This window comes from Oncorhynchus masou, chromosome 16, assembly GCF_036934945.1.
Source record: "Oncorhynchus masou masou isolate Uvic2021 chromosome 16, UVic_Omas_1.1, whole genome shotgun sequence".
Lineage (NCBI taxonomy): Eukaryota > Metazoa > Chordata > Actinopteri > Salmoniformes > Salmonidae > Oncorhynchus > Oncorhynchus masou.
The window spans coordinates 6,583,697-6,608,281 of NC_088227.1; the positions used below are offsets into that span (position 1 = coordinate 6,583,697).

The 24,585-nt window shown below is 43.4% G+C and overlaps 1 protein-coding gene across 1 annotated transcript in view; it reads right to left on the reverse strand.

The window, feature by feature from the left end:
- Nucleotides 1-461: 461 nt before the first annotated feature.
- LOC135557147 (MAP/microtubule affinity-regulating kinase 3-like) overlaps nt 462-24,585 on the reverse strand; it is a 91,736-nt gene continuing 67,612 nt past the window's right edge. Inside the window, exons 14-17 of the mRNA XM_064990358.1 lie at nt 19,155-19,289; nt 18,322-18,567; nt 6,022-6,066; nt 462-2,314 (exon numbers count right to left, since the gene is read on the reverse strand). Coding sequence (XP_064846430.1) covers nt 1,939-2,314; nt 6,022-6,066; nt 18,322-18,567; nt 19,155-19,289 — 802 coding nt within the window. The 3' untranslated portion in view covers nt 462-1,938. The remainder of the gene's footprint in view (nt 2,315-6,021; nt 6,067-18,321; nt 18,568-19,154; nt 19,290-24,585) is intronic.

The window sequence follows — 24,585 nt, forward strand, 5'->3', positions numbered from 1 at the left end:
CTGATCAGTCCTTGCATCCATTGTCTTGATCTATGAATTTGAGTTGGTCTCCAGCTCCATCCCTTAGTTTTTTACTAAAATAGTGGCAGGGTTTCTGCTTTGTTATTGATTAAAACGCAGATGGCCCCTTTAATGGCTTTTCATTGTCATTGATGGCTGAGTAATGTAACAATGAAGGCACTTCCTTCAACCTTCATTACTGCAATAGATAACATGGACAAATAAAAGATCTCACATTGCCCGCATCATTTTTTCAAAACTATAGTCACTTTATATTGCATTTTCATCTAAACCTTTATTGATACAGGTTTGTTTCATTGACAAAATAACTTTTGCAATAGAGAATATGGTCGCTTTATTTCTAAAGCGACTTCTGAAGTCGACACATTCGTTAGGTGTCCCATGTGGGAATCGAACCCACAACCCTTGAAGTTGCCATGGATTCAGTCAAACACAGAGGCTCGTCACTGAAGGTATTTTAATAGACACGTGTTAAACCTACTCGGTGATGACTGAGTTAACACTAATTCCACAGCTCCAGGCTCAATAAAAAAACAAGTATATCAATATGCAGCTGTTGCAAAACTAACGTATATTATTTACATCCCCCCCCCCCAAAAAAAAAACAGTGGCAGCATTTTTAGGAGGGTGGAAGTGAATACTGAAGGCCTGAATATGGCCATAGTTGATCTTCGATCTGTTCCAGGGATGGCCGACCGCATCGGAACTGGCCCAGGTGGGTAGGACAAGATAGAAGGGGGCATTTCAGTAATATCTGAGAAGAGAACCGTTGAAACAATTATGTTAACAAAGGAACAAAATATATAATTCAGATATGCCAGGAAGGAAAATCTTCCCCGAAGTCTCTTTTTTTGTAGCGAGTGACACAATCCCATGATACTTTGCAACAATCCCCCATTTTAAAGCGTGGATCAGCTGAAGTGTGTCATCCCCCAGGCCCCGTACAGCAGAGGCTTTTCTGGGTCCACACATTGCATTTATGCTGTTATCACATGGATAAACACTAATGAACAACCGGTTCAAATCATAGAATGAAAGTGTGCAAGTGTGTAGAAGCTGGCTAAGTAAGGGGAGAGGGTGCAAACGACTGCCAAAATCAACAGTATTTGACAGTAATACCATAACTACTTGTGCAATTAGCTAGGCTATCCAACCACTCATATCTGGCAGCCATATTCTCTTGGCAAGAGGAATTCTGGGTACTCTATAAGAGGGGGAAGGGGTCCATTTTTAATGTTCTTCCTCCACTCCCTCCCTTGTATGAGAGTTTAAACTCCTAATGGGGAGGCATCTTCCAGACATGGGCTCTCCAACCCTGTTCCTGGAGAGCTACCTTCCAGTAGGTTTTCAATCCAACCACAGTTGTAACTAACCTGATGTAGCTTATCACCCAGCCAATTATTAGGGTTGTAGCAAAAACCTACAGGATGATAAAAACAAGACAACCAAATGTCAATGTCAGACCAACGTCCCCGACAGATCAGGACCACCTTTCACATCATCAACGATAATAATGCTCCAAAGACGCAGGGAATTATTGCCAAAAGCAGTTTTCAATACCTACTTTGTCTTGGAGGAAAACCGTTGTGAATTTGCTACTTCAGTCTTTTATAACGGCTGTACAGCTCGTTCAGAGTCCATTTTGAAGCTCTTTCTTTCCCCACGTTACGCAACCTACTTAGGTCCCATCAAATACAACTCTGGACCTCAAAGCCATGTTTTCATTGTACCCTCTAATCAGGGACTGATTTAGACCTGGGACACCAGGTGGGTGGAATTATTTATCATCAGGTAGAACAGAAAACCAGCAGCCTCCGAACCTCACAGGGTCAGAGTTGAATATCCCTGCTTTAGTCTATTTCAAATCCCAATACCTGCTCGCTCAACACTCCCCCACCCTCATATCTTTAGCAGGCCCTACAACTTGAGCTCGTTGGCAATTTTGGACGCAATGTTCTTAAAGGCGATGGATGTGCCCGAGATCCTCTTGAAGCGCACACCGTTGAGTGAGAGTCGCGGCAGCTTGCACACTTCCATCTCCCACTGAACCAGGCTCTCGGCGTGGCCGTCACCGTGCACGCACAGCAGCAGGAAGCGCTCGCGCTGCTCGTAGTCGCAGTTGTTGGCGTCCAGCACCTTGCGGATCTCACGCATCATGTCGTGGGGCTCCATGGACGACGTGGTCTTCATGCTCCAGGTGAAGCGGAGGGAGCGCGGCTTGGTGTCCTTGGGGTGTTGGCCGTGGGGGGGCTGAGGCTGCTGCTGGTCCTCCTGATCACCTGACATGTTGCGACTGCCGGGGAGGAGAGGAGTTAGTTAGACGGGTGGAGATGGAGTGTGTGTGTGTGTGTGTGTGTGTGTGTGTGTGTGTGTGTGTGTGTGTGTGTGTGTGTGTGTGTGTGTGTGTGTGTGTGTGTGTGTGAGTGAGAGAGAGAATCTATGCATCTGCCTAAGTGAGTTTTGAATGCCAATGTGTCTAAATATGTAACATGATCAAATGTGTGTAGTGGATCACCTGTTCACACATTTCATTTCTCCTGCTCACGAATATCTTACAGGCTACAACACCATATCGACACTGAGTGTACAAAACATTAAGAACACCTTCCTAATATTGAGTTGCACCCTACCCCCTACCCCCTTTGCCCTCAGAACCTCCTCAATTAATCAGGGCATGGAGTCTACAAGGTGTCGAAAGCATTCAACAGGGATGCTGGCCCATGTTGACTCCAATGCTTTCCACAGAGGTGTCAAGTTGGCTGGATGTTCTTTTGGTGGTGGACCATTCAGCGTGGAAAAACATAGCGTTTCAGACCGGTGCGCCTGGCACCTAGTACCATACTTCATTCAAAGGGACTTAAATCTGTTGTCTTGCCCATTCACTGTCAATGGCACACATACACAATCCATGTCTCAATTGTCTCAAGGCTTCTTCTCCTTCATCAATGTCAATTTAATAAGGGATCATAGCTTTCACCTGGTCAGTCTGACATGTTTTGTACACTCAGTGTGTACAAGCAGACACTGGTGACTGATTCATTTCAACGTCATTGGTGCATTTACACCACACGTCCATGCAGGGGCACTGTACTTTCAACAGACAGTCATGCAGTGGGGGACACAAAGGCAACAATGTAATTTCACAATACATCTAGTGACATGCACAAGAAAATGCAAGGCTGATTTTTTGTTGTTGTTGCCACTAATCAAAATAATTCCAACACATTAAATAGAGCATTATGCTCAAACAGAACCGTTGTTCGACATGGGCAAAGTAATGCCATTGACTCAAATTAAAGTCGATTCGAATGAATGAGTTTCACCATTAGATGTCAGTAAAAAAAATAGGAAATCAAAATTGAGGGAGTGTTGGACTCCTAGCCACTCTTATAATGGTCCTATTGGAGACAGCAGTATCTCTTCCATACAGGGCTGTCCTCTGTTGGACTCCTAGCCACTCTTATAATGGTCCTTTTGGAGACAGCAGTATCTCTTCCATACAGGGCTGTCCTCTGTTGGACTCCTAGCCACTCTTATAATGGTCCTATTGGAGACAGCAGTATCTCTTCCATACAGGGCTGTCCTCTGTTGGACTCCTAGCCACTCTTATAATGGTCCTATTGGAGACAGCAGTATCTCTTCCATACAGGGCTGTCCTCTGTTGGACTCCTAGCCACTCTTATAATGGTCCTATTGGAGACAGCAGTATCTCTTCCATACAGGGCTGTCCTCTGTTGGACTCCTAGCCACTCTTATAATGGTCCTATTGGAGACAGCAGTATCTCTTCCATACAGGGCTGTCCTCTGTTGGACTCCTAGCCACTCTTATAATGGTCCTATTGGAGACAGCAGTATCTCTTCCATACAGGGCTGTCCTCTGTTGGACTCCTAGCCACTCTTATAATGGTCCTATTGGAGACAGCAGTATCTCTTCCATACAGGGCTGTCCTCCGTTGGACTCCTATCCACTCTTATAATGGTCCTATTGGAGATATGTTCAGCACTGTGCAAAATAGATCAGCGTGAACTAGGTCCAGTAGGGCCCTATAAAATAAGTATTTTTTTTGCCTGATTCCATTGTTTTCCCAAATTCTGTTTTCCCTGTTTTGTTTTTCGAGGTTTCTGTTTGTCACTAACAGCTACATAGCATACAGTCGTGGCCAAAAGTTTTGAGAATGACACAAAAATACATTTTCACAAAGTCTGCTGCCTCAGTTTGTATGATGGCAATTTGCATATACTCCAGAGTGATCAAATTAAATTGCAAAGTCCCATAAAAACATTTCCACTGCATTTCAGCCCTGCCACAAAAGGACCAGCTGACATCATGTCAGTGATTATCTCACTAACACAGGTGTGAGTGTTGACGAGGACAAGGCTGGAGATCACTCTGTCATGCTGATTGAGTTAGCATAACAGACTGGAAGCTTCAAAAGGAGGGTGGGGCTTGGAATCATTGTTCTTCCTCTGTCAACCATGGTTATCTGCAAGGAAACACGTGCCGTCATTGCTTTGCACAAAAAGGGCTTCAGAGGCAAGGATATTGCACCTAAATCAACCATTTATCAGATCATCAAGAACTTCGGGTGGTTCAATTGTTGTGAAGAAGGCTTCATGGCACCCAAGAAAGTCCAGCAAAAGCCAGGACCATCTCCTAAAGTTGATTCAGCTGCGGGATCGGGGCACCACCAGTACAGAGCTTGCTTAGGAATGGCAGCAGGCAGATGTGAGTGCATCTGCACGCACAGTGAGGCGAAGACTTTTGGAGGATGGCCTGGTGTCAAGAAGGGCAGCAAAGATCCACTTCTATTCAGGAAAAACATCAGGGACAGACTGATATTCTGCAAAAGGTACAGGGATTGGACTGCTGAGGACTGGGGTAAAGTCATTTCCGATTGTTTGGTGCATCCGGGAAAAAAGCTTGTCCGGAGAAGACAAGGTGAGCGCTACCATCAGTCCTGTGTCATGCCAACAGTAGAGCATCCTGAGACCATTCATGTGTGGGGTTGCTTCTCAGCCAGGGGAATTGGCTCACTCACAATTTTGCCTAAGAACACAGCCATGAATAAAGAATGGTACCAAACACATCCTCTGAGAGCAACTTCTCCCAACCATCCAGGAACAGTTTGGTGACGAACACTGCCTTTTCCAGCATGATGGAGGACCTTGCCATAAGGCAAAAAAACATCAATATTTTGGGTCCATGGACAGGAAACTCCCCAGACCTTAATTCCATTGCGGTCAACTTGTGGTCAATCCTCAAGAGGCGGGTAGATAAACAAAAACCCACAAATTCTGACAAACTCCCAACATTTATTGTGCAAGAATGGGCTGCCATCAGTCAGGATGTGGCCCAGAAGTTAATTGACAGCATGCCAGGGCGGATTGCAGAGGTCTTGAAAAAGAAGGGTCAACACTGCAAATATTGATTCTTTGCATCAACTTCATGTAAATTGTCAATAAAAGCCTTTGACACTTATGAAATGCTTGTAATTATACTTCAGTATTCCATAGTAACATCTGACAAAAATATCTAAAGACACTGAAGCAGCAGACTTTGTGAAAATTATATTTGTGTCATTCTCAAAACTTTTGGCCAAGACTGTAGACTAGACATACCCATCTGTGTGTTTGGTGCGTGTGTATTCCTGTGCCGTTTCCAAAAAAAACTGTGAATCACTTATTCGTTTTGTTCATGTCTTATGATTAACTAGACAAATTAATTTTCAATACACATTTACTTTATGTCCTACTAAGTTCAATACATTTTTGAATATGGTTCAATTCCATTTTTAATGTCTAGATTCCATGATTCCGTCTACATTTTCCACAATGCAGATTTAATAGGGCCCTACTCAAGAGAACCCAAAATCCCAGGCACGCCTGGAGTGGAGACCCAGGATAGCAGAGCAGATGGCTGGGTTGACTGTACATTGGGTTGGAGGGGATAAGAGATGGAGATGGAAGAAAACACTGATGATTTGAAGTATTCCGTCTCACCTTGAACCCTCCAACCTCCCGTTTCTCTCAAACTCTGCAGGGCCTCTGAGATATGGAGGCGTGAGATAACACAGAGAGGAAGAAAGACACAGGAGAGAGAAAATCTGATCTTACAGTCCAGTTAAAAAGAGAGCGGATCAAAAATACTGATACCGAAGGGGGAAAGACTCATTTTAGGAAATGAGAGAGGAAAAAAAGAAGAGGAAAGACAGTATTGACAGGAAGGCAGTGTTCAACTATATCTAGTCCATAAAGGACCCTAATGGCACGTCTGGTAGTCGGACATTTCACACCACCAGTATGGGACGTGCAAACAGCAGAGACGTCCTGTGAATTGTGATGAAACAAAAGGCTGTGTGTCAGTGCTGAACTTCCTGTCCTCCATATTGCCATGCAGCTCCAGCCAGTTTGATGACCTCTATACATTCTCTTTGGCAATGGGAAGGAAGAACAAAGGTGTGAAGAGAGACTGTTTTATGGAGGTGTTTGGTTGAGGCGTGCAGGCAGCTGTGTGTGTGTTCACAGAAATACTTTAAGGCATATTCACACACTCAAGTGCAGATACAGTACATTCGGAAAGCATTCAGACCGCTCGACTATTTCCACATTTTGTTACATTAAAGCCTTACTCTAAAATGTATTATATAGTTGTTTCTCCTCACCATTCTACACACAATACCCCATAATGGCAAATCTCCCAAAAATGTTTCCTCCCCCCTTAAAAAAAATGAAATATCACATTTACATAAGTATTCAGACCCTTTACTTTGTTGAAGCACCTTTGGCAGCGATTACAACCGCCAGTCTTCTTGGGTATGACGCTACAAGCTTGGCACACCTGTATTGGGGAGTTTCTCCCATTCTTCTCTGCAGATCCTCTCAAGATCTGTCAGGTTGGATGGGGAGCGTCGCTGAAAAGCTATTTCCAGGTCTCTCGAGATGTTCGATCGTGTTCAAGTCTGAGCTCTGGCTGGGCCACTCAAGGATATTCAGAGATTTGTCCCGAAGCCACTTCTGCGTCGTCTCTGTACTTTGCTCCGTTCATCTTTCCCTCGATCCTGATTAGTCTCTCAGACCCTGCCACTGAAAAACATCCCCACAGCATAATGCTGCCACCACCATGCTTCGCCGTAGGGATGGTGCACGGTTTCTTCCAGACGTAATACCTGGCATTCAGGCCAAAGACTTCAATCTTGGTTTCATCTGGTCAGAGTCCTTTAGATGTCTTTTGGCAAACTCCAAGCAAGCTATCATGTGCCTTTTACTTGAGGAGTGGCTTCCGTCTGGCCACTGTACCATAAAGGCCTGATTGGGGGAGTGCTGCAGAGATGGTTGTCCTTCTGCAAGTTTTCTCCCATCTCCACAGAGGAACTCTGGAGCTGTGTCAGAGTGAACATCGGGTTCTTGGTCACCTTCCTGACCAAGGCCCTTCTCCCCTGATTGCTCAGTTTGGCTAGGCGGCCAGCTCTAGTAAATGTCTTGGTGGTTCCTAACTTATTCTATTTAAGAATAACGGAAGCCACTGTGTTCTTGGGGACCTTCAATGCTACAGAAATGTTTTGGTACCCTTCCCCTGATCTGTGCTGAGACACTATCCTGTCTCGGAGCTCTACAACCATTCCTTTGACTTCATGGCTTGGTTTTAGCTCTGACATGCACTGTCAACTGTGGGACCTTATATAGACAGGTGTGTGCCTTTCCTAATCATGACCAATCAATTGAAATTACCACAGGCGGACTCCATTCAAGTCGTAGAAACATCTCAAGGATGATCAATGGAAACAGGATGCACATGAGATAAATTTCGAGTCTCATAAATTTCGAGTCTCATTTACTTATGTAAATTAAATCGCTTTATCATTATGGGGTATTGTGTGTAGATTGATGAGGAATCCATTTTAGAATAAGGCTGTAACGTAACAAAATGTGGTAAGAGAGGTCGGAATACATGAATGCACTGTAAATGTAGACACACACACATTCACGCCAAACCCTCTCACACAGATGCACATAGACACGTCTAATTGTCATGCGACTGGAGATTGCGACTGGAGAACCCTATTAATAGAGCTAGATGGTACTGAACTGAAGAGCTTCAAAATGCAGCTATAATTCAAGTCCACAATGCTACGCTTCACAGCCTGCACTGTTGAGATGCATTGTGCAGGTAAATCGACAGTCATCAAGAAAAAAAAAACTCTGGCAAGAAGGACTTAAAGGCTATTTGGAACAGATTCTAAGTCATACTACTCTGTGCGTCTGTCTGGGACTGAGTCAAGGAGAAATTGAGGGACAAGTTCCTTAGTGGATAAGGGCTCAAATCAAGGATAAGTTCCATTGTTGGGCCAGAATAGCTTCCAGGGACACCAACGCGAGGACGATGGGGAGGAATTTATCTATAGTCTGGGGGATTTGGTACCTGAACACCGTCCTGCAACGAACCACTTCTCAATCATCATCTCGATCAGCAGCCACTTTAAGAGCCCAGTACCCTAAATTACACATTCAAGGAGAAAAATTAAGCAGAGCTCTCTGAAATTAAAGATGGTGTCCATTGCGTGAGAGAAAAAAGTACAGCCTAGCCCATGAAATGATTCTATTTAAATAATGTTGGTTGTCTTCAGTGTGTGTGTGTATATATATATATTTATTTATATAGTTGAAGTTGGAAGTTTACATACACTTAGGTTGGAGTCATTAAAACTCATTTTTCAACCACTCCACACATTTCTTGTTAACAAACTATAGTTTTGTAAAGTCGGTTAGGACTATTTTGTGAATGACAAGTCATTTTTCCAACAAATGTTTATAGCCAGATTATTTCACTTATAATTCACTGTATCACAATTCCAGTGGGTCAGAAGTTAACATACACTAAGTTGACTGTGCCTTTAAACATCTTGGAAAATTCCAGAAAATGATGTCATGGCTTTAGAAGCTTCTGATAGGCAAATTGACATAATTTGAGTCAATTGGAGGTGTACCTGTGGATGTACTTCAAGGCCTACCTTCAAACTCAGTGCCTCTGTGCTTGACATCATGGGAAAACCAAAAGAAAACAGCCAAGACCTCAGAAAAAAATGGTAGACCTCCACAAGTCTGGTTCATTTCTAATTTCCAAACGCCTGAAGGTACCACGTTCATCTGTACAAACAATAGTATGCAAGTATAAACACCATTGGACCACGCAGCAGTCATACCACTGGAGGCCTACAAACCTAAATCAGTTACATCAGCTCTGTCAGGAGGAATGGGCCAAAAATCACTCAACTTATTGTGGGAAGCTTGTGGAAGGCTACCCGAAACGTTTGACCCATGTTAAACAATTTAAAGGCAATGCTACCAAATACTAATTGAGTGTATGTAAACTTCTGACCCACTGGGAATGTGATGAAAGAAATAAAAGCTGAAATAAATCATTGTCTCTACTATTATTCTGACATTTCACGTTCTTAAAAAAAAGTGGTGATCCTAACGGACCTAAAACAGGGAATTTTTACTAGAATTAAATGTCAAGAATCGTGAAAAACTGAGTTTAAATGTTTTTGGCTAAGGTATATGTAAACCTCCAACTTCAACTGTGTGTGTGTGTGTGTATATATATATATATATATATATATATATATATATATACATACACACACACATATACAGTGGGGCAAAAAAGTATTTATTCAGCCACCAATTGTACATGTTCTCCCACTTAAAAAGATGAGAGGCCTGTAATTTTCATCATAAGTACACTTCAACTATGACAGACAAAATGAGGAAAAAAATCCAGAAAATCACATTGTAGAATTTTTTATGAATTTATTTGCAAATTATGGTGGAAAATAAGTATTTGGTCACCTACAAACAAGCAAGATTTCTGGCTCTCACAGACCTGTAACTCCTTCTTTAAGTGGCTCCTCTGTCCTCCACTCGTTACCTGTATTAATGGCACCTGTTTGAACTTGTTATCAGTATAAAAGACACCTGTCCACAACCCCAAATAGTCACACTCCAAACTCCACTATGGCCAAGACCAAAGAGCTGTCAAAGGACACCAGAAACAAAATTGTAGACCTGCACCAGGCTGGGACGACTGAATCTGCAATAGGTAAGCAGCTTGGTTTGAAGAAATCAACTGTGGGAGCAATTATTAGGAATTGGAAGACATACAAGACCACTGATAATCTCCCTCGATCTGGGGCTCCAGATCTCACCCCGTGGGGTCAAAATGATCACAAGAACAGTGAGCAAAAATCCCAGAACCACACGGTGGGACCTAGTGAATGACCTGCAGAGAACTGGCACCAAAGTAACAAAGCCTACCATCAGTAACACACTACGCCGCCAGGGACTCGAATCCTGCAGTGCCAGACGTGTCCCCCTGCTTAAGCCAGTACATGTCCAGGCCCGTCTGAAGTTTGCTAGAGAGCATTTGGATGATCCAGAAGAAGATTGGGATAATGTCATATGGTCAGCTGAAAACAAAATATAACTTTTTGGTACACACTCAACTTGTGATGTTTGGATGACAAAGAATGCTGAGTTGCATCCAAAGAACAATACCTACTGTGAAGCATGAGGGTGGAAACATCATGCTTTGGGGCTGTTTTTCTGCAAAGGGACAAGGTCTGGTATGCCATTTCCGGTCAAAACTTGCAGACTTGTTTACGTTTTGCTGTGTGTTTTGTTGCCAACCTATTTTGCTACCTGACAACTTTACGGTTTTTACTTTTTAATACCGTTTATATTTTTGTTTTTTCCCTCAACTTTTTCACTCCGGAAGCTTTATTTGGACATGGTTCGTCAGGACCTCCAACAGCCGAAGCTAAGTAGTAACATTGACATGATGCCTTCTAATTGCAGTCGCTGTACTCGCCTTACAGCGAGGATAGCTGTGCTACAAGCCCAGCTTCAGACACAATCGTTAGGCAAGGGTAATTTCAGGGTAGGAAAGGATGAAACAGCGTCTGTGCCACCAGTAAGTACAGATAGTAGTATAAATCCCCTGGCACAGTCCCCGCAGCCGGACAACTTTCTCACGGGATCTGGAAGGAAATGCTGTAGGAACGCTCAACCGGTGTCGCTCATTCAGCCGACAGAAACTTTCAACCGGTTTTCCCCATTAAGCAGCGAGTCGGAGTCAGAGGCCGAGCCGTCTCTACTCCTCCCGTTACGGGGTCTGAGACGCCGAAGCTTCCCACCATTAGCTCTGACAAATTGAAAACCCTAGTCATTGGTGACTCCATTACCCGTAGTATTAGACTTAAAACGAATTATCCAGCGATCATACACTGTTTACCAGGGGGCAGGGCTACCGACGTTAAGGCTAATCTGAAGATGGTGCTGGCTAAAGCTAAAACTGGTGAGTGTAGAGAGTATAGAAATATTGTTATCCACGTCGGCACCAACGATGTTAGGATGAAACAGTCAGAGATCACCAAGAGCAAAATAGCTTCAGCGTGTAAATCAGCTAGAAAGATGTGTCGGCATTGAGTAATTGTCTCTGTCCCCCTCCCAGTTAGGGGGAGTGATGAGCTCTACAGCAGAGTCTCACAACTCAATCGCTGGTTGAAAACTGTTTTCTGCCCCTCCCAAAAGATAACATTTGTACATAATTGGCCCTCTTTCTGGGACTCACCCACAAACAGGACCAAGCCTGACCTGCTGAGGAGTGACGGACTCCATCCTAGCTGGAGGGGTGCTCTCATCTTATCTACCAACATAGACAGGGCTCTAACTCCTCTAGCTCCACAATGAAATAGGGTGCAGGCCAGGCAGCAGGCTGTTAGCTAGCCTGACAGCATAGTGGAGTCTGCCACTAGCACAGTCAGTGTAGTCTGGACCCTATTCCAACTAAACTACTGAAAGAGCTGTTTCCTGTGCTTGGCCCTCCTATGTTGAACATAATAAACGGCTCTCTATCCACCGGATGTGTACCAAACTCACTAAAAGTGGCAGTAATAAAGCCTCTCTTGAAAAAGCCAAACCTTGACCCAGAAAATATAAAAAACTATTGGCCTATATCGAATCTTCCATTCCTCTCAACATTTTTAGAAAAGGCTGTTGCGCAGCAACTCACTGCCTTCCTGAAGACAAACAATGTATACAAAATGCTTCAGTCTGGTTTTAAACTCCATCATAGCACTGAGACTGCACTTGTGAAGGTGGTAAATGACCTTTTAATGGCATCAGACCGAGGCTCTGCATCTGTCCTCGTGCTCCTAGACCTTAGTGCTGCTTTTGATACCATCGATCACCACATTCTTTTGGAGAGATTGGAAACCCAAATTGGCCTACACGGACAAGTTCTGGCCTGGTTAAGATCTTATCTGTCGGAAAGATATCAGTTTTCTCCGTGAATGGTTTGTCCTCTGACAAATTAACTGTACATTTCAGTGTTTCTCAAGGTTCTGTTTTAGGACCACTATTGTTTTCACTATATATTTTACCTCTTGGGGATGTCATTCGAAAACATAATGTTAACTTTCACTGCTATGCGGATGACACACAGCTGTACATTTCAATGAAATCAAGGCAAAGGGTGGCTACTTTGAAGAATCTCAAATATGAAATATATTTAGATTATTATCATTTATTTCTTTTTTTAAATACTTTTTTGGATAGTACATGATTTTCATGTATTATTTCATAGTTTTGAGGTCTTCACTATTATTATACAATGTAGAAAATAGTAGAAATGTCTAAACTTTTAACTGGTACTGTATATGAGTTAAATTCTGTTTGGGCCTCCAAATGCGTGATTCTAATCAACACTACAGTAAATGTTCATATCTCTGTCTTTTTGTATTGGAAAATAATAGATTTAAAAAAATATATATAACAAGAGTCTTGGGACCTGTCCCATAAAAAACAAATGAATGAATTAATAAATAAAAACAAATTAATGAATTAATCCCACAAAATAATGTATCATATAGCCTCAGTACACTGAGGAGTGGCTTCATTAGGAGCTTTTTTCCATCTACATAACATTGCAAAAATCAGAAACTTTCTCTCCAAAAATGATGCAGAAAAATTAATCCACGCTTTTGTCACTGCTAGGTTAGACTACTGCAATGCTCTACTTTCCGGCTACCCGCATAAAGCACTAAATAAACTTCAGTTAGTGCTAAATACGGCTGCTCGAATCCTGACTAGAACCAAAAAATTTGATCATATTACTCCAGTGCTAGCCTCCCTACACTGGCTACATACCTACACGTACGCTACGGTCACAAGACGCAGGCCTCCTAATTGTCCCTTGAATTTCTAAGCAAATAGCTGGAGGCAGGGCTTTCTCCTATAGAGCTCCATTTTTATGGAATGGTCTGCCTACCCATGTAAGAGACACAAACTCGGTCTCAACCTTTAAGTCTTTACTGAAGACTCATCTCTTCAGTGGGTCATTTGATTGAGTGTAGTCTGGCCCAGGAGTGGGAAGGTGAACGGAAAGGCTCTGGAGCAACGAACCGTCCTTGCTGTCTCTGCCTTGCCGTCACTGATGTGATCTTGTTTTTTTTTTTTTTTTACCTTTATTTTACTAGGCAAGTCAGTTAAGAACAAATTCTTATTTTCAATGACGGCCTATGAACAGTGGGTTAACTGCCTGTTCAGGGGCAGAATGACAGATTTGTACCTTGTCAGCTCGGGGATTCGAACTTGCAACCTTTCAGTTACTAGTCCAATGCTCTAACCACTAGGCTACCCTGCCGCCCCGGTTGTGACGTGGTGGAGATCTTTGTGGGCTATACTCGGCCTTGTCTCAGGATGGTAAGTTGGTGGTTGAAGATATCCCTCTAGTGGTACGGGGGCTGTGCTTTGGCAAAGTGGGTGGGGTTATATCCTTCCTGTTTGGCCCTGTCCAGGGGTGTCCTTGGATGGGGCCACAGTGTCTCCTGACCCCTCCTGTCTCAGCCTCCAGTATGTATGCTGCAGTAGTTTGTCTCGGGGGCTAGGGTCAGTTTGTTATATCTGGAGTAGTTCTCCTGTCCTATTCGGTGTCCTGTGTGAATTTAAGTGTGCTCTCTCTAATTCTCTCTGTCTCTCTTTCTATCTCTTGGAGGACCTGAGCCCTAGGACCATGCCTCAGGACTACCTGACATGATGACTCCTTGCTGTCCCCAGTCCACCTGGCCGTGCTGCTGCTCCAGTTTCAACTGTTCTGCCTTATTATTATTGGGCCATGCTGGTCATTCATGAATATTTGAACATCTTGGCCATGTTCTGTTATAATCTCCACCCGGCACAGCCAGAAGAGGACTGGCCACCCCACATAGCCTGGTCCTCTCTAGGTTTCTTCCTAGGTTTTGGCCTTTCTAGGGAGTTTTTCCTAGCCACCGTGCTTCTACACCTGCATTGCTTGCTGTTTGGGGTTTTAGGCTGGGTTTCTGTGCAGCACTTTGAGATATCAGCTGATGTACGAAGGGCTATATAAATAAATTTGATTTGAGGACGACTGATCCGTGTAAAGGAAAGAATGAATGGGGCCATGTATCCTGTGATTTTGAGTGAAAACCTCCTTCCATCAGCAAGGGCATTGAAGATGAAACGTGGCTGGGTCTTTCAGCATGACAATGATCCCAAACACATTGCCCGGGTAACAAAGGAGTGGCTTCGTAAGAAGCATTTCAAGTCTCCTGGAGTGGTCTGGCCAGTCTCCAGATCTCAACCCCATAGAAAATCTTTGGAGGGAGTTGAAAGTCCGTGTTGCCCAGCAACAGCCCCAAAACATCACTGCTCTAGAGGAGATCTGCATGGAGGAATGGGCCAAAATACCAGCAACAGTGTGTGAAAACCTTGTGAAGACTTACAGAAAACGTTTGACCTCTGTCATTGTCAACAAAGGGTATATAACAAAGTATTGAGATAAACTTTTGTTATTGACCAAATACTTATTTTCCACCATAATTTGCAAATAAATTCATTAAAAATCCTACAATGTGATTTTCTGGATTTATTTTCTAATTTTGTCTGTCATAGTTGAGATGTAGCTATGATGAAAATTACAGGCCTCTCATCTTTTTAAGTGGGAGAACTTGCACAATTGGTGGCTGACTAAATACTTTTTTGACCCACTGTATGTATGTGTATATATATATATATCTATAAATAATACATACACACACACACACGTATGTGTGTGTATATACCGGTCAGGGGTTTTAGAACACCGACTCATTCAAGGGTTTTTCTTTATTTTTACCATTTTCTACATTGAAGACCAATAGTGAAGACATAACACACAAGGAAATAGCACACAGGGAATCATGTAGTAACCCCCACCTTGTCACGCAACTGATTGGCTCAAATGCATTAGGAAGAAAATAAATTCCACAGATTAACTTTTAAGACAGCACACCGGTTAATTGAAATGCATTCCAGGTGACACCACATTAAGCTGGTTGAGAGAATGCCAAGAGTGTGCCAAGAGTGTGAAAAATTGTCATCAAGGAAAAGGGTGGCTACTTTGAAGAATCTCAAATGTGTTATTTCATAGTTTGCTGTCTTCATTACTTTTCTACAATGTAGAAAATAGTAAAAACAATGAAATACCCTTGAATGAGTAGGTGTTCCTAAACGTTTGACCGGAAGTGTATATACCTCAAATGTACTATACCTCAATTGCAAACAAAATTTTTTTTTTTTTTTTTTGTAAAAATATATTTCCATAGGGTATAGAACAGACTCTTGGGCCCCCCCTGACGTCACTGATCCACAGAGTGTGGTACCAACTTCATACAATTAATACAAATGTATTTCCATAGGGTATAGAACAGACTCTTGGGCCCCCCCTGACGTCACTGATCCACAGAGTGTGGTATCAACTTCATACAATTAATAAAAGCCTAGTCGCCAAAAGGCTCTTGTCTGAATACCATCACGCTAGATGCTGCCAAACTAGCAAATGGCTCCCACCAACCTTTTACCAACTTGTATGTACAGTCATAAATGCATTGTATGGTGCAGAAGTTCTGCAATCATATACACATATGAAACGAGCACACGACTAAATAAAAACATACTGTGTTTCATATAAGAAATTGGTCAGCATTTACATTAGTGATTGTGCACAGACCTGCTCTGTAGAGGACCATGCATGGTTGATTAGTATAGTCTGAACTCAAAGACCGATAAGAAAGCATATAGGTCTTAGACATGCTAAATTGCGCACTGATTAGGGCTTGAGGAGCCAAGAGGCCAGTCAGTTTCAGGCATTTTATTCAAGCTCTTTGTCCACACAGGGTTAAAAAAAAATTCACAGTTGACCGATTAGTCAAGTGTTTCTGATTAATTGCACGCTGAGCCAATTGGCGGGGTCTTCCTACCTTTTGATAAACCTGAATTAAATATTTGTATAAAAAAGAAATGTAACAACCAGTCAAATTTTGTACAAGCAAATCTTTAGTTTAAAAAAAAAAAGAAAAAAAATCACGTTTGATGTTTCTGTTTTTGGAGCAGCATAATAAAATCAGTAGATTTTAGGTGTCAACATTTCTGTGAGACATCTCTGTCTGAGCCTGGCTGCTAGCCTGGCTGCTAGCATCTGTTACTGGCATATTTCAGACAGCTTGGATAATGAATCATTGCAGATTCCCTAGTATAGAGTATAATTCTAGAGCTTAGGTGTTCAAATCTGGTCCAGGAAATACTTGAATAGCAGCTATGAAAGGATAAAGTTGTGAAAAAGTGTAATTAATATATTAAATAATACTTTCATGTTATGTTACTTTTCTGATTGAACTTGAGGGTCTTTGTTCTTTAGTCATCGAACGCAAAAAGGCCCCAAAAAAGTAATGAAGACATTCTGTACATGACAGAGCATTGTGACATCAAAATATAATTTGGGTTAAAATGTAGAACCAGATTTATTCTGAGAGGAGACTATTCGTCTTACTTTTCAAAAGAATTTCAGCCTATGACCATATCTGTCTGGACAGAATAATGAATATTACCCACAAAAACTGAAACGCTGCCACTATTCATTCTAATTCTGGTACACAAACAAATTGAAAGCCGCATTGATAGATTTTGTCAGTGGGGAAGCCAACATGGACTACAAAGAGAAGTGAGAGATATACATACTGACATTTAGTGTTAAAAGCAGGGCAGGTCTACTACTCAGTTACACTAAATCCAAGTGTACACATGGCAGACCTTCGAGGGAATGATGTAGCTGCACTGAGACTAAGGCACTGAAAAACAACTTTCATTTCACTCAGTGAGTCAAACTACAGTGAGCTCCAAAAATATTGGACAGTGACATATTTTTTGTTGTTTTGGCTTTGTACTCCAGCACTTTGTGACTTTAATTTGAGGGTATTTTCATCCATATTGGGTGAACCTTTAGAAATTATAGCACTTTTATACAAAGTCCCGTCCCATTTTAGGGGACCAAAAGTCTTTTCCCACCAGAGATGTGTTTCCATCACTGTGCGTGATGATGTAGTGCACATACCAATACCGTTTGCAGTTAAATTCCCATGGACCTAATAAAAAATACAGCATTCAAAGAAAAATGTGAACTTAAAAGTTAATCATCGTTGAAATGAAATGAATAAAAAAAAACAGGAAATCTGCCCCAAGTGATTTTAATTTTGGAAAGCTGTTCCAAGCATTCCATAATAGAGAGACACGTGATCGTATAAGCAAGCTTTGAAATGATCATGTTTTAGTCAAATATGATCTGTTTGGGCTTCTTGGTCAATTTGCGGTCTACAAATGATTTGTAATTATATTCCGGTGCTGCCGACCATCCTCTAAATAAAACATTTAAAATCATCCCGCAGGTGAATGACTTCCTTCATCTGTAGTCCAATAAGCTGCAGACATTCCCAATGTGGGAGGACCACACACAACATGTCATCGTGACTCCAGGTTTTCGTCAATATGATGGTTATTATAGAAATGTTTTAGCATAATCCATTTTACCGACACAAAAAGATCCCACCTTGTCTCGTATTTTGTTGCCATTTGGAACGTTTACAGATTTTCTTTAGTTCATTTCCATCAGGCCTGTCATGACATTTCTTATCCGACGCACTTTACTGGCATAAAAAGGTTGGATGGAAACCTAGTTACTTTTGGAGCTCACTTTATATGACTGGGTGATATGGACAAAATCCATATCACAATTTATCGAGTCTAATCATCACGATAAAGATGTGAAGGATGATATTATATCCACCTAAATTAGACAGACTTGAGTATGAAATAGGGTATGGATACATTCCTCAAACCCACGGAGCCGAACACTGCGTACAGTGGGGCGTTTGAATTGTTTCGGTGATACCATTGGAGGCTTTGGCTTACCTGCGTGTGAGCTTGGAGGTGAGCTTGGTGAAGAGGTTGGAGGAGCCGCGGCTGCGGGACTGCGAGAGGGGTGTGGCGTCATGCGAGAGCGTGGGCGAAGCAGGCGGGCCGTTGTAGGTGGCAGTGCGGCGCTCCCGCAGCTGGCCGCCGTGGAAGGTGCTGCGGCTGGCCGTGCCACGGGGGAAGTGAACCCGGTCGGGGGGCGTGGCGCTGCCAGGGTTCCGTTGACTGGAAGTCGATGTTGTGCTGGGGAGGAAACCGGGTTCATGTTCATAACAGGGGGTACCATCACAGCAGATGTTTGGTTAGTTATGACTTTATCAACCACATCATGTGAACACTTGGTTTTATTGTTTAGTTGACTAAAGAGTTAAAGGGAAACTAAAACAGAACCTTCAGGACATTCAAGCCAATGAAAAAGAGGTTGCTTATCTTTGCTACATTAGGGATGGTTTGTTTATCAGGTGAGATTTGGCTGGCACTACTTCGGACCAAATACACTTGGGTATGTTAGAGGAAAGAGACCAGAGCAGGAGGCAATCCTTCTTCGTATTAAACACACAAATGGATCTTTTCAAAGAGGTCCTCAGCCATTGGAGGTGGTGTTTTGGTGGTGAAGCTAACGGAATGAGAAGTGAGCAAAAGTGTGGGATGAGTGTTCGGGAGGGAAAGGGTACGATTGGTCAGAAACTAATTCGGTGGGAGGTCAGACGGCGTTAGAGAGTTAGAAAGTGTGGACAGGTGGGGGGGGGGACGAGGTTAGAGAGAAAAGCAGACAGATCAAATGGGACCCCTAGTCAGACCCCTGGGAGTTGGGGTGGAAAGCCTCTTACTTAGGCCTGAAGTCAACGCCGTCGGTAGGTGGCAGCGTTTGGCGGCATGTGTGGCCCGAAGCCGACAGGGCCTTCTGGTGGCACAGGTGGACTGAGGCCGAGGAGGAGGTGAGGGCCTTGGAGTAGGCAGAGAGGCTAGTGGTGCCCCCAAGAGGACAGGAGTTGAAGTGGGGCAAAAAAGGCCACAGGGCCAGAGCAGAAAACGTGGATTTAAATAAAGCATTGAGGGCATAAAAAGAGTCAAACTTCATAAGCCAGAGATAAAGGACAGAAAAGGCTCTATTGAATGAATGTAACAGCAGAGTAGTATAGCTAGTTAGACAAGCAGAAGTTTAAGGGAGTTTATTCTGCGTGTCTATTGGGTTGCACTGGTAAAAGGGTGTGGATTGTCGAATGGATAGGAGTGTGTCACCCTCAGTCCGATACATATCGGTTTTATTTATAATTTAGGGGAATTGGATCAGTGTATAGCAATGTTGCATTGCACTCATTTTATTTGTGAATGTCGTGAATACCTAATTCGCAACATGAATGACTCATTCAAAAAGTCATCTTGTTGATCAATCTGAGCACTCAACATTAATTGCTATGGTAACACAAGGAATCTCGGAAAACAAAATGTGCGTTTCTTAGTAGACAAACCCAGGTAAGTCCATCCCTGTTTTACTCCATTTCTTCCATTTGGTGCCTAATGAACAAGAGAGATGAAAGGCTGTGACCCCTGCTAACCGACGACGGTCAAATGACGGTCAGAAACCAATAGAGGACAAGCTTAAGTCTAAGTTTTAAACCCTCTTGGGACCATGAGGAGAAGTTCAAACATACCTTCCAAGCACTTTTGTCCTCAAGATTCTCTTGGAATAGTAGTTTAAACTTGACCAGGCTCGTATAGTTGTAATCAGAACACTTCATCAAGCAGGCCAAAAGTGTTTTATCCATATGGACTACTTAAAAATACAGGATAAGTCTTTTCAAAGTAGCAGTCTTGGGTAATATACACTTTGGTTTTTCTTGACATTTACAGGCCCCAACGTATCCTTCTGTTGTTCTTAACCAAAGGGTTTTTGGCATGGCTGTCCCCCCCTAGTGTTACAGAGAAAACACGATGTTCGTGCGTGTGATAATGATGAATAGGGCCTTCCGGCGCCTCTATTGAAACAACAACCCCCCTTCAGACACAGCGTTTAACTAGAACACCATATTCAAGGCCAGCATGAATTTCGAACAGGGTGGTGTACGGAGCTGCCGCGGGCATAATGTTTCTTCCAATAGTGTGGAAAGAGATGTGTGTGAAAATGAGTGTCTTTGTTCATGAGACAAATACAACAAATGTGTGTTTGAGAGTGCGTTTGTGAGAGTGTGTGTGTGAGAGAGTGCGAGCGTGCATATGCATTTGTGGGTGTGTGTGTGTGTGTGTGAGAGAGTGCGTGCATTCGTGGGAGTGTGTGAGAGAGAGTGAATGCGTAAGAGAGCTTGCGTGTGAGTAGCCTAGCAGCTAAGAGCGTTGGGCCAGTAAAAGTAGCATAATTAAAGAGCAGCAGTAAAATAACAATAGCAAGGCAACAGGAGGTACCGGTACAGAGTCAATGTGTGGGGGCACAGGTTAGTCCAGGTAATTGAGGTAATAGGTAGAGTTATTAAAGTGACTATGCATAGATAATAAACCGTGAGTAGCAGCAGCGTAAAAGAGGGGGAAGGGCAATGCAAATAGTCTGGGTAGCCATTTGATTAGATGTTCAGGCGTCTTATGGCTTGGGGGTAGTTTAGAAGCCTCTTGGACCTAGACTAGGCGCTCCGGTACTGCTTGCCATGCGGTAGCAGAGAGAACAGTTTATGACTAGGGTGGCTGGAGTCAATTTTGTGACAATTTTTAGGGCACTCCTCTACTCTCCTGGATAGCAGGAAGCTTGGCCCCAGTGATGTACTGGGCCATACGCACTATCCTCTGTAGTGCCTTGCGGTCGGAAGCAGAGCAGTTGCCATACCAGGCAGTGATGCAACCAGTCAGGATGCTCTCGATGGTGCATCTGTAAAACCTTTTGAGGATCTGAGGACCCATGTCAAATATTTTAAGTCTCCTGAGGGGGAATAAGTTTTGTAGCGCCCTCTTCACAACTGTCTTGCTGTGCTTGGACCATGTTAGTTTGTTGCTGATGTGGACACCAAGGAACTTGAAGCTCTCAACCTGCTCCACTACAGCCCCGTAGAGGAGATTGGGGTTGTGCACGGTCCTCCTTTTCCTGCAGTCCACAATCATCTCCTTTGTCTTGATCACGTTGGGGGGGGGCGGTTGTTGTCCTGGCACCACATGGCCAGGTCTCTGACCTCCTCCCTACAGGCTGTCTAGTTGTTGTCGGTGATCACGCCTACCACTGTTTTGTCACCGGAAAACTTAATGGTGGTGTTGGAGTTGTGCATGGCCGTGCAGTCATGAGTGAACAGGGAGTATAGGAGGGGACTGAGCACGCACCCGAGGGGCCCCTGTGTTGAGGATCAGCGTGGCGGATGTGTTGTTACCTACCCTTACCACCTGGGGGCAGCCCGTCAGGAAGTCCAGGATCCAGTTGCAGAGGGAGGTGTTTAGTCCCAGGGTCCTTAGCTTATTGATGAGCTATGTGGGCACTGTGGTGAGCTGTATGAATAGCATTCTCACATAGGTGTTCCTTTTGTCCAGGTGGGAAAGGGCAGTGTGGAGTGCAATTGAGATTGCATCATCTGTGGATCTGTTGGAGCGGTATGCAAATTGGAGTGGGTCTAGGGTTTCTGGGATAATGATGTTGATGTGAGCCATGACCAGCCTTTCAAAGTACTTCATTGCTGCAGACGTGAGTGCTACGGGTCGGTAGTCATTTAGGCAGGTTACTTTAGTGTTCTTGGGCACAGGGACTACGGTGGTCTGCTTAAAACATGTTGGTATTACAGACTCAGACAGGGATAGATTGAAAATGTCACTTGCCAGTCGGTCAGCACATGCTCAGAGTACACGTCCTGGTAATCCGTCAGGCCCTGCGGCCTTGTGAATGTTGACCTGTTTAAAGGTCTTACTCACATTGGCTGCGGAGAGCGTGTTCACACAATCGTCCAGAACAGCTGATGCTATCATTGCATTTTTCATAGTTACTTGCCTCAAAGCGAGAACTAATTTTGCTCGTCTTACTGGGCAGCTCTCGGCTGTGCTTCTCTACGTAGTCTGTAATAGTTTGCAAGCACAGCTACATCTGACGAGCGTCAGAGTTGGTGTAGTACGTTTTGATCTTAGTCCTGTATTGACGCTTTGCCTATTTGATGGTTCGTCGGAGGGAATAGCGGGATTTCTTATAAGCTTCAGGGTTAGAGTCCCGCTCCTTGAAAGCGGCAGCTCTACCTTTTAGCTCAATGCGGATGTTGCCTGTAATCCAGGCATGTATGTACAGTCACTGAGACTGTACATACATGTACAGTACATACATGTACAGTCACTGTGTGGATGACGTCATCGATGCACTTATTGAGGAAGCCAGTGACTGATGTGGTGTAGTCCTCAATGCCATCGGAAGAGTCCCAGAACATGTTCCAGTCTGTGCTAGCAAAACAGTCCTGTAGCTTTGCACTTTTTTGGTGAACACTGGTGCTTCATGCTTTAATTTGCGCTTGAAAGCAGGAATCAGGAGGATATAATTATGGTCAGATTTGCCAAATGGGGGGCGAGGGAGAGCTTTGTACGCGTCTCTGTGTGTGGAGTAAAGGTGATCTAGAGTTTTTTCCCCTGTGGTTGCACAATTGACATGCTGTTAGAAATGAGGTAAAAACGGATTTACGAAGTTTTCCTGCATTCAAGTCCCCGGCCACAAGGAGTGCCACCTCTGGATGAACATTTTCCTGTTTGCTTACGACAGAATTTATGATTATTTGTTGTCCGGACCTCTGGCAGTCTCTATGGGGGTGCCACAGGGTTCAATTCTCGGGCCGACTCTCTTCTCTGTATACATCAATGATGTCGCTCTTGCTGCTGGTGATTCTCTAATCTACCTCTATGCAGACGACACCATTCTGTATACTTCTGGCCCTTCTTTGGACACTGTTAACAAACCTCCAGACGAGCTTCAATGCCATACAACTCTCCTTCCGTGGCCTGCAACTGCTCATAAACGCAAATAAAACTAAATGCATGCTATTCAACTGATCATTGCCCGCACCTGCCCGCCCATCCAGCATCACTACTCTGGATGGTTCTGACTTAGAATACGTGGATAACTACAAATACCTAAGTGTCTGGCTAGACTGTAAACTCTCCTTCCAGACTCACATTAAGCATCTCCAATCAAAAATTAAATCTAGAATCGGCTTCCTATTTCGCAACAAAGCTTCCTTCACTCATGCTGCCAAACATACCCTCGTAAAACTGACCATCCTACCGATCCTTGACTTCGGCGATGTCATCTATAAAATAGCCTCCAACACTCTACTCAGCAAACTGGATGTAGTCTATCACAGTGCCATCCGTTTTGTCACCAAAGCCCCATATACTACCCACCACTGCGACCTGTACGTTCTAGTTGGCTGGCCCTCGCTTCATACTCGTCGCCAAACCCACTGGCTACAGATCATCTATAAGTCTCTGCTAGGTAAAGCCCTGTCCTATCTCAGCTCGCTGGTCACCATAGCAGCACCCACTCATAGCACACGCTCCAGCAGGTCTCTCTCACTGGTCACCCCCAAAGCTTTTTTTGCACCACAGTATCTCTACTTGCACATCCATCTTTTGCATATCTACCATTCCAGTGTTTAATTGCAATATTTTAATTACTTCGCCACCATGGCCTATTTATTGTCTTACCTCCCTTATTTGACCTTATTTGCACTCACTGTATATAGACTTTGTTTTCTTTTTTTCTACTGTATTATTGACTGTATGTTTTGTTAATTCCATGTGTAACTCTGTGTTGTTGTACGTGTCGAACTGCTATGCTTTATCTTGGCCAGGGCGCAGTTGCAAATGAGAACTTGCTCTCAACTAGCTTACCTGGTTAAATAAAGGTAAAATAAAAAAATAAAAAAAATAAATTGAGAGCGGTCTAAGTGCCAGCATCGGTTTGTGGTGGTAAATAGACAGCTATGAAAAATACAGATGAAAACTCTCTAGGTAGATAGTGTGGTCTACAGCTTATCATGAGATACTCTACCTCAGGTGAGCAAAATATCGAGACATCCTTAGATATCGTGCACCAGCTGTTTACAAATATACATAGACTCCCACCCCTTGTCTTATCAGAGGTTCTATCCTGCCGGTACATTGTATAACCCGCCAGCTGTATGTTATTCATGTAGTCGTTCAGCCACAACTCGGTGAAACATAAGATATTACAGTTTTTAATGTCATGGTGGTAGGATATATGTGCTTTTAGTTCGTCCATTTTATTATCCAGCGATTGTACGTTGGCCAATAGTACCG